General features: G+C 39.1%; 1 protein-coding gene across 3 annotated transcripts in view; it reads right to left on the bottom strand.

Annotated features, from left to right (window-relative positions):
* Positions 1 to 1640: 1640 nt before the first annotated feature.
* Positions 1641 to 13792, bottom strand: part of RIC1 (RIC1 partner of RAB6A GEF complex) — a 135755-nt gene continuing 123603 nt past the window's right edge. For all 3 annotated transcript variants that reach the window (XM_024734276.1, XM_024734278.1, XM_024734277.1), the window contains 7 exons: positions 11442 to 11600; positions 11223 to 11359; positions 9105 to 9391; positions 8052 to 8243; positions 5429 to 5606; positions 5086 to 5274; positions 1641 to 4252 (listed from right to left, as the gene is read on the bottom strand). In XM_024734276.1, the coding sequence (XP_024590044.1) occupies positions 3964 to 4252; positions 5086 to 5274; positions 5429 to 5606; positions 8052 to 8243; positions 9105 to 9391; positions 11223 to 11359; positions 11442 to 11600 (1431 nt within the window). In that variant the 3' untranslated portion in view covers positions 1641 to 3963. The remainder of the gene's footprint in view (positions 4253 to 5085; positions 5275 to 5428; positions 5607 to 8051; positions 8244 to 9104; positions 9392 to 11222; positions 11360 to 11441; positions 11601 to 13792) is intronic.

The raw sequence follows: 13792 nt of genomic DNA, 5'->3' as shown, positions 1-13792 counted from the left end.
CCACATGCTGCAGAGCGGCTGGGCCCGTGAGCCATGGCCACTGAGCCTGCGCATGTGGAGCCTGTGCTCCACAAAGAGAGAGGCCACAACAGTGAGAGGCCCGCGTACCACAAAAAAAAAAAAAAAACCAAAAACAAAAAATTAACTCAATGGATCAAAAACCTAAATGCAGGTGCTAAAATATAAAACTCTCATTAGAAAACACAGGCATAAATCTTCATAACCTAGGATTTAGGCAATGGTTTCTTGGATATGACACCCAAAAGCTCAAGCAACCAAAGAAAAAGCTGGACTTCACCAAAATGAAAAACTTCTTTGCCTCAAAAGACAGGACAGTATCATGAAAGTGAAAAGCCCTCAGAATGAGAAAATATTTGCAAATCATCTCTCTGGTAAGTCTAGTATCCAGAATATATAAAGACCTCTTGCAAACCAACAATAAAATAAATGACCCATTTGTGAAATGTGCAAAGGATGTGAATACATATTTTTCTCCTGAGATATGTGAATGGCTAATAATCATATGAAAAGACATTAGCCATCAGGGAAATGTAAATCTAAACCATAAGATACCACTTCATACATAACTTAGACGGCTATAACCAAAAATACAGATAATAACATATGCTGATAGTAGAAACCAGAACCCTCCTCCACTGCTAGTGGAAATGTTTAAAAAAAAAAAAAAAAGGCACAGGCACTTGGTAATACAATTAGGCATTGCCTCAAAAAAATTAACCAGTTATATGACACAGCATTTCCACTGCTAGAGAGAACTGAAAACATATGTCCACACAGAAACTTGTACATCAATGTTCATTATTAATGATGGTCAAAAAGTGGAAACCACCCAAATGTCCCTCAACTGATGAATGGATAAACATGTAGTATATATATATCCATAAAATGGATTATTCAGCCTTAAGAAGGAATGAACTACTAATATACAAAGTTGAAAACCTCATGCTAAGTGAAAGCCAGACGGAAAAAGCCACATATTATGTAAGTCCATTTAGATGAAATGTCCAGAACAGGCAAATTCAGAGACAGAAAGCAGATTTAGGAAAAAGTCAAAATTCCACCTATTATTTTAGTCACACGTATTAGAAATGACTAGTTTCCTCTGGTATGTGTACTTTTTTTTTTTTTTTTTTTTTTTTTTTTTTTTTGTGGTACGTGGGCCTCTCACTGCTGTGGCCTCTCCCGCTGCGGAGCACAGGCTCCGGACGCGCAGGCTCAGCGGCCACGGCCCACGGGCCCAGCCGCTCCGCGGCACGCGGGATCCTCCCGGACCGGGGCACGAACCCGTGTCCCCTGCATCGGCAGGCAGACTCTCAACCACTGCGCCACCAGGGAAGCCCAGTATGTGTACTTTTATATCATTTTTCATTATATTTTGAGTATTTTCTATGTCATCGATATGGACCATCTGTTCCAATTGCCTATTTATTGCCAGGCATCTAGGCTGCCAACTCTTGACGCTCCTATTCTAAATAATTCTGCATACAGATTTTAAATCTAAATTTCTAGTTATTTCATAAGGAAAATTCTAAGAGATAGAATTATATAATGAAAATATTTTTATGACTTTCAATACATATACTTTTTGCTGTTAATTTGAGATGATGAATAAACAAAAGTTCACGTAATGGTTTTATTGCCCTTTACCAAGTAAAAAAATACACATTACAGAAGTAGCAGCAACTTTAATTACAAGCAAAGGTTGACTCTACCCCCAAATGACTTCTTGTTTTGGTATCAGCAAATAATTTAAACTTCAAATAGTTATATTGAATATTTAAATTTACTGGTTAAAATTATGGCTTAAACAGTCGATATGTGATCCAAACAAGGCAAAATTAAAATATGAATTAAAAAAATTAATGTAACACATTACCAAAGAGAAATTTTCTATAAAGTTGCCAATTTTTTTGCCTTGGGGCCACCTATATCTCTTAGTTGAAAAACAAGTAGTTTATACAAGAAAAGTTTCGTTCATGGCGTTAACCACAGGAATACAGTTAACTTATTGGTGCCCTGCTTTTAAGAGTGCAGGATGAACCCAGCAGCATACTAGGATACCTGAAAAAGATCACAGCTGTTTACAATGGCAAGTCATTTTTATTGACTAAATACACCAAACACAAAAGTAATAATGCTAGTTCTTCTCCTAATGGACTAGGACAGGAGAAGAAATTCTTCAGTTTAGTTTCTTGCTGGGCTGCATGTACTCACATGGGAAACATTTTCTATCTTAAAATTCAGGGAAAGGTGGTTTAAAACAAAGGCTTAAATAAACATAGCACCAGAAGGCCCAGGTACCAGTAATCACATATTCCACCCATTCAGGAGTTTTTGTATATGAAATTATTGCACTTGTAATGTGAAAAGTAAGTGATAGTAAATTACCAAACTCAATAATTTAAAACCGTCTGATGAGTTATGAACAGAGCATTTTCAAAATGGTTTTGGGTTTCCCTTCAGAGGAAACCTGGCTAGGACAACTAAAGCTAGCCATTTACTTTAAAAAGCAAGGATAGAGGACCAAGTTTTATTTCTAAACTGTAATTGCACTATGAGAAGAGAGGCTGTTTTACATAGTGGTATGAATTTGGTCCACATCAAATACATTGTTATTATAAAAATAAGTTCATTTTTGTAAAAAATAACATTGCATTCCTTTGTTCAAATTGCACAGTACAAACAAGCTATCTAAATTAATACTGTTATAAGGTAATTGATGTACATACAGTGGATATGTGTTCAGTCTAAAGCAATTGAGTATGCAGTCATGTTTTCATAATGTATGAAAACTAAAGTTATTTCTAGAAATACATAAAATATTTAAAAAGTTACAATGAAGAATGCATTCTTTACATACTAATTTTTAGTAGCTGTGATAATACAGGATTCAGCAGTCTATTTACATAAAAGTCCATTTTTATTCAATTTATAAAAGCAATAAATAAGAAACTACATTAATTTGCACAAAACCTGTTTCATTTCATGATCCGTGTGACCATTTCTGTTACCTTATGACCAAGCCAATAAACCTGTCTTCCTCTATGAAGACTGCTTATATTTGGAAAGAAGAGCAAGCCCTGTCTTTGTTCCAAGAGTGAGTATCTATAGCCATGCAGAATCCAGCATAAAACCTTACAAATTATAGTACAAGCCCTAAAAATATGAACAGTGCCTTTGAGTATACTTACACAAGAGTACTCACAAAAAGATAACAATTCTTTGATACAAAATAGTTTAGTGGTATCTAATAGCATAATTGATAAAAACTCCTCAGACCTCAGCCCACGCTGACCTAGCAGGAACCAAGCTTGCTAAAAAGCAGGCACACTGACTCACAGGTAAATAGCTCCCATCAATTCAGGACCGGGATTTAACAGGCTAGAAGAGGAGCATGTCTCCTTCACACAGGCACCTCTTATGCTAGGGCAGGCATCTATTCAGAGGCCCAGTTAGGGAGGCCAGTGCTCTTGATCCAAGGGGGCATACAGGTAGCTCAAGTACTTGATGAGCTATAGCAAGCACCTTAGCATTTGTTTTTAAAAAGCAGTCTGAACACACGCTGAACCAGAAAACATAGGAAGCTGTAAGTAGTGAAAAGTGTTTTGCTCATCTGGGGCAAAACAATCCCTGTGGTTTAAGAGCTACCAACCTTTAAGAATAAAACCAAAATATTCTCGTGTACATCTGTACAATACTCTTTATTACTTCCACTGCAGCTTAAAAAAATTTTTTTATGAAAGATGATTTTTTTGATATCACATTTTTATGGACTCAAAGAGATTTCTTAGAGGAGAAAGAGTTAGTTAAAATTTAGTAATACCTTACCAGAGTCTCAGAGCTGAGTTCTCTCCCTGGTTAAATCATCCAGCTAGGTCACAGTGTCCTCAGCTGCATGCTGCTGCTAATTAATACTGCCCGTGGTGACGGCACCCAATGTTGTTAGGACACAGAACAGTCGTAAGTCCCATCCTGAAAAGGTTCCTCCTCCTCTGCTCGCATTGTGTCCTCCTCTTTCCGGCTGACCGAACTGCTACCTCCAACCTCGCCCTGGGAGATGCTCCCGTGGCTGGAGGAGCTCCTGTTCTCCTCTGCCCGGGGGGTTGTCTGTTCAGGAGTCTTACCCACAGTTATTGCCTGGAAGGCTTCAGGCTGGACCTGCTCTTCTGTTATCTCACTGAGCTTCTGCAGTTGTGGCTTAATGATGTTTAAAAATGGCTTATATCCAGGACTAAGGAGAAGAAAAAGGAAATTAGCTCTCCTCTGCCACATTCAAAAGGCTCCATAGCATGTTATGGATGAATTCCTACCAAGCACTGATATAGTAAGGTCAATGAGATTGTGGGGGAGCGGAGGAGGCACAGAAGGGTCGGGAGGAAAGGCTTTTTAGGTGCCAAGGCCACCATTGAGGGAGCAGCACATAATGTAAGTGTGAGCACGAAGAGCAAAGACTGATATTCTTTATCCAGTATTACGATTAAAAATCGTATTCTATAATCTAAGCACCGATAGGATTTTAGACTTGAAAAACAGGACCTTCAGAGAACATTTAACATGAATGAATCTACCAATTAAGGAAAACTAGACCCAAGTAAGGGAAATCCCAAATCCACACATAACTGGCGACAAAGGGGTAGAATCCCAAGCTCTTTTAACTTCATTCACGACTCTTTAATTTGGGCTTGTTAGTAATTGCCATAGAATGTTAAATTCACACAGACCTTAAATTTTTATCTTCTCAAGCAGATGTTTTTAGGTTATTACCTTCTACTTGACAGAACTAAAAATCTCAAGTTCCACCCTAGATCTAAGATCATTTGTACTGCATCAGTCTTGAGTCAGTGACATGTATTCACTGACCAACACTATCTCAATGGATATTACTCCTGGTATAAAATGGTAACTAAAGAAACTAGCCTTTAAAATGAATATACAAAAGGAGTTTTTATCTCTAGCAACCTAAAAAATCTCCAAATAAATGAACCAGAACTAAGCCTTAATGTGAAAGGACAGGATTCACCAAAGGACCGTGAAGATAACAAACCTAATGAAACTAGCACTTACCAATCTGTAGAGGCCCATCTGTCCACAGCATGCAGCCCTGTCTTTATGTTCTGTAACATCTCTCCATCTACCTCTGAAGATTGTATAATAACCAAAATCTGGTTGATTATTGAGGATTCTCTGAGAATCAGGCCTATAACAACACACCAGTCCAGACATCCTGCCTCCATGAAGATGTGTAGCAAATACCTACATATATAAGCAGAAACACAAATGACTGATGCTAAAAACGATCTACAGATGTACATAAGGGCAATCATCATCGGGAAAGTAGCCTCTGTACCCAATTTGCCCAAATATCCTGAGTATGCATTCTATGCTTTCAAAATGCTGAGAAACTCACCGAAGCTGAACCTGGGATTTGTGAGGTCCTTTACTTGCCAACTCCATGGAGATGTGCTCTAGGTCTGACTGAGTTAAACTGAGTGTGGAGAAATTTTCATCCACCATTGTCCAGTCTCCATCCACCATGGAGCTACTTTCAGTCAAGTCTGTGGCTGAACCAATACTGCATTCATCACCTGATGAAGAATTGCCAAAAGTTACAAACTAGCTTCATGTAGAAAATATGTTTTCCTTTCATTATAAATATTAGCTGTCTCTCAGATGTTGATTTCTCTTCAGGATTTTGAGACCAAAACATTAAATCTACTACTAAAACTCCCATGTTACATTAATAATAATAGATATAAAAAAAAAATTATTAGAGGTAACCAGGCCTTATGTGCCTTCATACTACCTAAAAAGTAGTCTTGCCCACCTCTGAAAAAAAAAAAACCTAGCAATAATTTGTCTTTTTTTTTTTGGGAGGGGGTGGCGGCTGGGGGCATGCTTCGCGGCTTGTGGGATTTTAGTTCCCTGACCAGGGATTAAACCTGGGCCCCCTTCGCAGTGAGAGTAGAGAGTCCTAACCACTGGACCGCCAGGGAATTCTCGATCACGTTTTTAGATTCAATTACCAATTTACAATACAGAGGAAACTGTCTAAACCATGAAAATGCAATAACCTAAAATCCACATCATGAGAAAATCCACAGAAGCAAGTTTATTCAATGAATAAACTGCAAGGGGAAAAAAAAGAGAAATGGGGAGGGGGAACAATCACTAAAAAGAAGATTAAAAAACATAATCACAGTGTGTGAATCTTATTTGGATCTTGATTCAAACCATAAAAAAATTACGACATTATAAAACAGTTGGAATTTGAATATTTACTGGATATTTGATGGTATTAAGGAATTACTATTAAATTTTTAGAGAGATGTTAATGGTGTAATTATCATTATCTTCAAGAAGAGTCTTCAGAAATATATACTGAAATGTTCACAGATAAAATATATCATGTCTCGGATTTAGTTCAATAATACAGGAAGGGGAAAGTGGATAAAACAAATTTGTTCCTGACTTGGTAATAACTGGAGTGGGGGCTGGGGGGAGGGTGTCCATTATACTATTATTTCTCCTTTTTAAATATGTTTGAAGTGACCTCTTTAGAAAGTTTTCTAAAAAAAAAAGCAATGATGCCACCTCACGTCCATTAGGATGCTGCTATCAACAAAACCAGCAAGTAAGTATTGGTGAGGATGTGGCAAACCTGGAATCCTTGCCAGTGTTGGTAGGAATGCAAAATGGTGCAGCTGCTATGGGAAAAAAATTGAAAACAGAATTACCATGTGATCTGCCAATCCTACTTCTGGGTATATACCCAAAAGAACTGGAAGTAGGGTCTCGAAGAGACCTCCCATGCTCACTGTACTCCCACATTCATTACAGCGTAACTCACAATCAACCAAAAGGTGGAGGCAATGCAAATGTCCCCTGGTGGATGGATGAAATGTGTTATAAACACATAATGGAATATTATTCAGCCTTAAAAAGAAAGGAAATTTCCATGCATGCTACAACAGGGATGAACTTTGAGAACATTATGCTAAGTGAAAGAAGCCAGACACAAAAAGACAAATACACAGAGACAGAAAATAGAATGGTAGTTGCTGGGAGTTGGGGGAGAGAGGGATGGGGAGCTGTTATTCAGAGTACAGAGTTTTGGTTTTGCAAGATGAAAAGAATTAAGAGTTCTGCAGGTTGGTTGCACAACAATAAAAATGTAGTTAAAACCACTGAACTGTACACTTAAAAATGGTTAAGATAGTAAATTTTTACATGTATTCTACCAAAATTTAAAAAGAAAGTCATGGCAGCTAAATGCCTCTCCACATAGCAGAAGCTCCGGTAACAGTGATGACACACTGAAAATCAAACATCAGGTGAATGCCTGGCCATTAAAAAACCCCAGAAAAATCAGACCAGTTGCTACTTAAGTTCTTATATAAACCTAAACAACATAAATCACTTTAAAACTTCTTCAACCTGTAATGTAACCATTACTATAATTGCAGAAGCTGACACACATTTTTTGATAAAGGGTCAGACAGTAATATTTTAGGCTTTGAAGGCTAAGAGGCAAAATTAAGGATATCATGCAGGAATTTATAAGAGAAAAAAATTTTTCCATAAATTTGTATCAGTGAAATAAAAAATAGAAGATAACTGGGTACAATTTTTCATGATACGGGTCTACCTATGAGAAGAATGGAATTCTTTACACACGGATAACATTTTGCTTACTTGAGGTTCAAAGTTAGTGTTTCTGTATCATCAAAGTTGATTACAAAGGTTCATTTATTAGTGCTGAGCTGTAATGAGAATTTACCTATTTCATTTATCTAAAATAAACATAGCAAAGTATAGTCAAGGCCAATATCTAAAATAAACATAGCAAAGTATAGTCAAGGCCAATATGGCCTTGTTCTAGTAACTATCCACCCCTCCAGCAGATACAAATGGCTAATCCTCAAGGACATATCTTGAAAGAAAAGAGTGAAGCTCTCTCTCTGAAGTGCTATAGCATATAAACTTTCCTCCACAGGAACTGAAGAGGAGCTAGGGTTTAAAATGATATCTACCTTTATTAGATAAAGGTGAAAGGAAGGCGTCTTGCATCTGTGGTCCATGGGATGAGGCTGTGTCTATTTCATGATGCGTGGGGCCAATGTTGCCGAGCCAGCTCCGACTTCGTTGGACATTAGAGATGCCAGCGTCTATCTCAAGGTTCAAAAATGGGTCAGCTGACTGGGACGTTAACAGCTGCTCTCCCACTGCAAGGTAGGTCCAAAAACAAAGAAAAAAATGGGAATTAAAGGTGCACACACTGCCATTTCCAATTCAGTTCTTTCAGCTTCTCTTCCCTCACCAACCCCAAATACTAAAAGTTCAGAGCTAATTACTGTCCCTATACTGCATCATCCATCCACTGAACCAGGGATGTGGGACTGTAACAGAATGGACTGACTATATAACGCCACCCAGCAGTCATCTTATATCATCATGTATCTTACTAGAACTAGGCAAAACTTTATTCTGTTCATCTTTAAATGATTTTCCTTGGTTTTAACGTGACATGAAGTTTCCAAATGCCATAATAAAGGTTTGTTTGAATTTTCATAAGTGATAATAATTACAACAGTCTTCTGTAAAAGACCTGAACTAAAAAAACTTTTTTCTTTTATCAAAATACAGTTTCACTTTGTCCTCTCGTAATTTAGAAGATGGCCCAAGCTCTCAAGATGCATTTTTACCATTTCTCTGGAATGAGTCCTGTCAGATAAGTCACAATTTAGCTCATTTTGAGGTCTGTGATTAATAACTCCTTCCTACAAAAAACAAATGTGGGAGCTTCTATGTTCAGTCAATGCTCAACTTGCTGATCATCTGATACAACAATTGGCTGGATTTATAAATTAGACTTAAAGGTCATAAGACCTAGAGACGTATGTTCTACTTTATTTACATCCTTAGTCAAATGGTGGATGTTCCAAGTGATGCACCAAAAGTTAGCTTTTATCTGTTGTGACCTTGGAATGAAAAGACTTCCTTGAATATCAACTAACAGCAAAATGTCTACATATTTGGAGCAAAATACAATCCTCCCTGTACAAGTAACACAAAGCCTACATTACCTGTTCGGTATTTTCCATTTTTGAAAGGAGAACTGAGAGAAGAAGCTGGGATGATGGGAAGTGGCCATAGGAAATCTTTGTGGAGTCTCTTCAGGGCTAACACAAAGTTGTCTACTCGGGCAGCTCGGGTACGTTCCTTGCACAGCCAACTAATTAGTTCAAAGCCCAGCTGCGCTGCAAAGCAGCCGAGATCCTTTAGCCGAACTTCTTCTAAGAGACGCCGGGCATGTCTCCAGAGCATCATATCAATATACATGTTCTCAGCACAGTCACTGTCTTTGCTCCATCTGTAAGTGGGAACACAAGAAAGCTACAGAACAATCTTCACTGGAGAACTTCAAATACTTTTATGAAGTAACACTGAAACCGCTGACACGGAGGTAAGACATCTAAGATCTAATTCTGATTGAAGCTAAAGTATTAGGGCTTCTCCATTTGATACCACAATCTATTAAACAATACCTGGATCATAGTAGCCTCTTAAAACATATTTGTATAATGAAAACATAGAATAGGAAAGAACAGGAGACTGACTAAGTCAAACCAGGAAGAGGATGGTAGCTGGAGAAAGGAAAGAAAGGGAGCAAAAAAATGCTGTATTTGGAAAGACCAATGAAAAGAGGGAAGATCAGAGCAAAGGAACTAACGAGAGAGAAGCACACTGAAATGAAGTCTCTTAATGTGAGTTTTACAGACACATCAAAACGGATTTTAAAAAATTAACTGCTAAATATATTCTACTGTCCCTTATTCATGTGAACTGACGTGGTATAACTGGTCTGGTCACTGGGTGACGGGGTGCTTTCAGCAAGAGGCAGTATTGGAGCAGGACTGCCTAGATTCAGATCTTGGCTCTGCCACACATAAGTTGTACAAACATAAAGCAAATTTATTTTTCTGGGCCTCTGTTTTTCACCTGTGTAATGTGGAACAGTATCTACCCATATGGAGCTGTTGTAAGGACTGAAAGACCTACACATGGAAATGCTTAGAACCGTGCCTAGCACATAGTGAGTGCTTAGTATATATTAGCCAGCACTTTTAAATTCAGGGGCATGGCTGAGAAGCTACTGTTTGCCTGGCAATTGTTTACAATCCTCCATGGTTGCATTTAACTTGTTTATAGTCCATGACTCTGTGTGTGTGTGTGTGTGTGTGTGTGTGTGTGTGTGTGTGTGTGTGCATGCTGGGAATGGGGCTGTATTAATGGCTGTGATAAGAAAAAGCAGTAAAACATCACAATAAAAAATGTTCAATAAGCTCTCACTATGTGTCAGGCACTGTAGTAAGAATACACACAGAACCAAATAACACAGGAAGGAATACAAGGACCTCACAAAACGGAGGAAATTCTATTTTACAATGTTCAGTATGAGTTCATAGTTACCTCTCAGGAGAAATAACCCATCTACGTGTAATGTAGGTTTCAGGCTCCAGGATACACTTCTTTTTGGCTTCCACTGTTTAATGACTTCTCCACTCAAGAGTCACAGGAGAGTCAAGTACATGAGAACTAAATTTTACTTTTTGTCAAGAGGTATAGTTGGAAAGAAGGGTAAAATTGCTGACTGTAAGAAGGCTTTTGTTTTGTTTTGTTTTGTTTTTTTTGCGGTACGCGGGCCTCTCACTGCTGTGGCCTCTCCCGTTGTGGAGCACAGGCTCCGGACGTGCAGGCTCAGCGGCCATAGCTCACGGGCCCAGCCGCTCCGCGGCATGTGGGATCTTCCTGGAGCAGGGCACGAACCCGTGTCCCCTGCATCGGCAGGCGGACTCTCAACCACTGCGCCACCAGGGAAGCCCTGTAAGAAGGCTTTTGAATTATCTGCAGATTTATCTGTCTTCCTTTTTATTCTGGTCCTCTATTATCAGAGGTAATTTAAAGTTAGTGGCATTCAGCATGGGCACACCAAGATCTACTCCAGTACAAAGGGCAGAAACTGTACAAAGGATAAAGAAGTGAACTTTGGAGAAAGAAAAAAGGGAAGCCTTTTGGGAATGTAAAAAGGAATTGCAATTGGATCAAATAGTTGTTTTCCCAAGATGCAATTTTACAAACACCCTGAAATGCAATGTGTCGCAGAATGCCCTAAAACCAGTAACGGCTCTTCATTCTTTTACCTTTTTCCAGAAGGGCCAGACGGCATACTTAGTGTTTTCTGTAAGCTGAATTTACTAGCAGGTACATTTTCAGCTGACTGGGATAAACTGATGCTTCGATTCCTGAAGAACTCAAATCCACCACTTGAACTGGGTTCCTATGATTACACACCATACAATTAGAGGAAGATGCCACGTGGGTGTAATGGCCTAGAGAAGCTGTGCAATTCTGCAACTAACCTGAGCTGTAGGTGTGGATGGAGGTGTCTCAGATTCTCCAGAGCCAATGGCTTTAAGAAATCGAATCATGTGTCGACACAGGTCCCACTTGCTTTGTTCCAGGGCTGTGTTGAACAGAAGGGTGGCATGCTGCCTACTTACTGCTGGTACTTCCATGTTCTAGAAAAACAACCAAGGAAGACAAGAATTCCTTTTATACTACAAATGACTTGGGAAGATATAAGCAATTCTTTATCTCCACGGTTACCTAAACCCAGAGAAGTAATGCAGCTACAACAATGGGAATAGTTTAACAGTAAAATTAAAAGAAGCATTAAAAAGTACCATACAAGGAAAAGTGAGGCAAATACTCTGCTGGTGTAATATAATTTATGATTTCTTGAACTCCCATTATTGCCAGGTATCTTACATAAACCTTACATATTCTTTCATTTCTCCTAGTGACTCTCAAAACATGTATATCATTCCCATTTTACAGATGAGAAAACTGAGTTAAATAACTGTTGAAGATCAACAGAAAAGAATATAAATTTGTCTCCCTGACTCCAAAAAAGCTCAGGTCTATTTCCTGCGACAGACAGTTTTCTGAAAATGTGACTAAAAAAATCTTTGCTTTAGGCAATAGTATGTAGCCCTGCTACACAATGAGCATTCTCTGTAATTTTTTCACAAATTTAAACTTGCTGCTTGCCTTGGCCTTCATGGAAAGGTGCCTAACAGGCAAGTTCAACTGTAATTATTATCTGTCAATCCACAGCAACTTAGGAATTCTGATCAAGTTTCTAATTTCATTGCTTGGGAGATCACTGAAAGTCTAAGGAGTGACCTAAAACAAAACACAGCTGCATTTATTGTTTGTTTTTATGACTGTGTGGCCTTTTAAGAATACCCAAGGAATCACAGAATCTCGGGGCCACTTAGCTTCTGCCTGAATATCCCCTCTGGTTTCAATCAGTTGCCATGAAGCAAATAAACTGACAGGAAAACTGCTTCAGGCAGAATTTCAAACAACGTTTATGGTTAGCTTCTTTAATCAATGAAAACAACTCTGCAGTAATTTTAAAGAACTTTTAAATGTAACCTATCAAATTCACATCAGACTAATAGGAAAGCAAACTATCAAGCCCTTTTGTCAAATGTATAATGAAACAAATTTTCAGGAGTCTCAAAGAACCCATTATTTTCAGAAAAACTGTGTAATTACTGCGGCAGGTTTGGGTCTTCCCTGCTTGCTATGGGGAGCCTAATGTAAGGTACTCTGTTGTAACCCACATTCTAATCAGAGTCCCCTCAGCAATTCCACACTATAAGGAAAGAGATTACTGTGGAGAGCTTAGACAAACCCACTGATATTCAAAATAATTCTTTATTATTATGTTTCTTACATATTTCAATAATCTTCTGTAATATGTGCATATCATTATATGTACTATGATATATAATATGTATATATGTATACATACACTTCTTCAGTATTATTCAAAATAATACTGTAAACTCATTAATTTGTTTTAGGCCTATTTATGGACAAACAGGATTAAAAAAACACAACCCTGCAATGTTACTTTATGATAGTAAAGAAATTTTCTGCCGTCATATGGTAAGATTGAGTTCTTCAAAAGCAAAGATAAGAACTGAACAGAGGAGGAGAGGGGGAAGATGGCAAAGAATAAGACACAGAGATCACCTTCCTCCCCACAGATACATCAGAAATACATCTACACGTGGAACAACTCCTACAGAACACCTACTGAACTCTGGCAGAAGACCTCAGACCTCCCAAAAGGCAAGAAACTCCCCCACGTACCTGGGTAGGTCAAAAGAAAAAAGAAAAAACAGAGGCAAAAGAATAGGGACGGGACCTGCACCAGTTGGAGGGAGCTGTGAAGGAGGAAAGGTTTCCACACACTAGGAAGCCCCTTCGCGGGTGGAGACTGCGGGTGGCGGAGTGGGAAGCTTCGGAGCCACGGAGGAGAGCACAGCAACAGGGGTGTGGAGGGCAAAGCAGGGAGATTCCTGCACAGAGGATCGGTGCCGACCAGCACTCACCAGCCCGGGAGGATTGTCTGCTCACCCACCGGGGCGGCTGGGGCTGGGAGCTGAGGCTCGGGCTTCGGAGGTCAGATCCCAGGGAGAGGACTGGGGTTGGCAGTGTGAACACAGCCTGAAGGGGGCTAGTGCGCCACGGATATCCGGGAGGGAGTCCGGGAAAAAGTCTGGAGCTGCCGAAGAGGAAAAAGATTTTTTTTCCCCTCTGTTTCCTGGTGTGCGAGGAGAGGGGATTAAGAGTGCTGCTTAAAGGAGCTCCAGAGACGGGCGCGAGCCGCGGCTATCAGTGCAGACCGCAGAGA

Source organism: Neophocaena asiaeorientalis, unplaced genomic scaffold (assembly GCF_003031525.2).
Source record: "Neophocaena asiaeorientalis asiaeorientalis breed wild unplaced genomic scaffold, Neophocaena_asiaeorientalis_V1.1 scaffold256, whole genome shotgun sequence".
Lineage (NCBI taxonomy): Eukaryota > Metazoa > Chordata > Mammalia > Artiodactyla > Phocoenidae > Neophocaena > Neophocaena asiaeorientalis.
The sequence above is the reverse complement of the archived record's forward strand: the minus strand, read 5'-3'. Positions and strand labels throughout refer to the sequence as shown.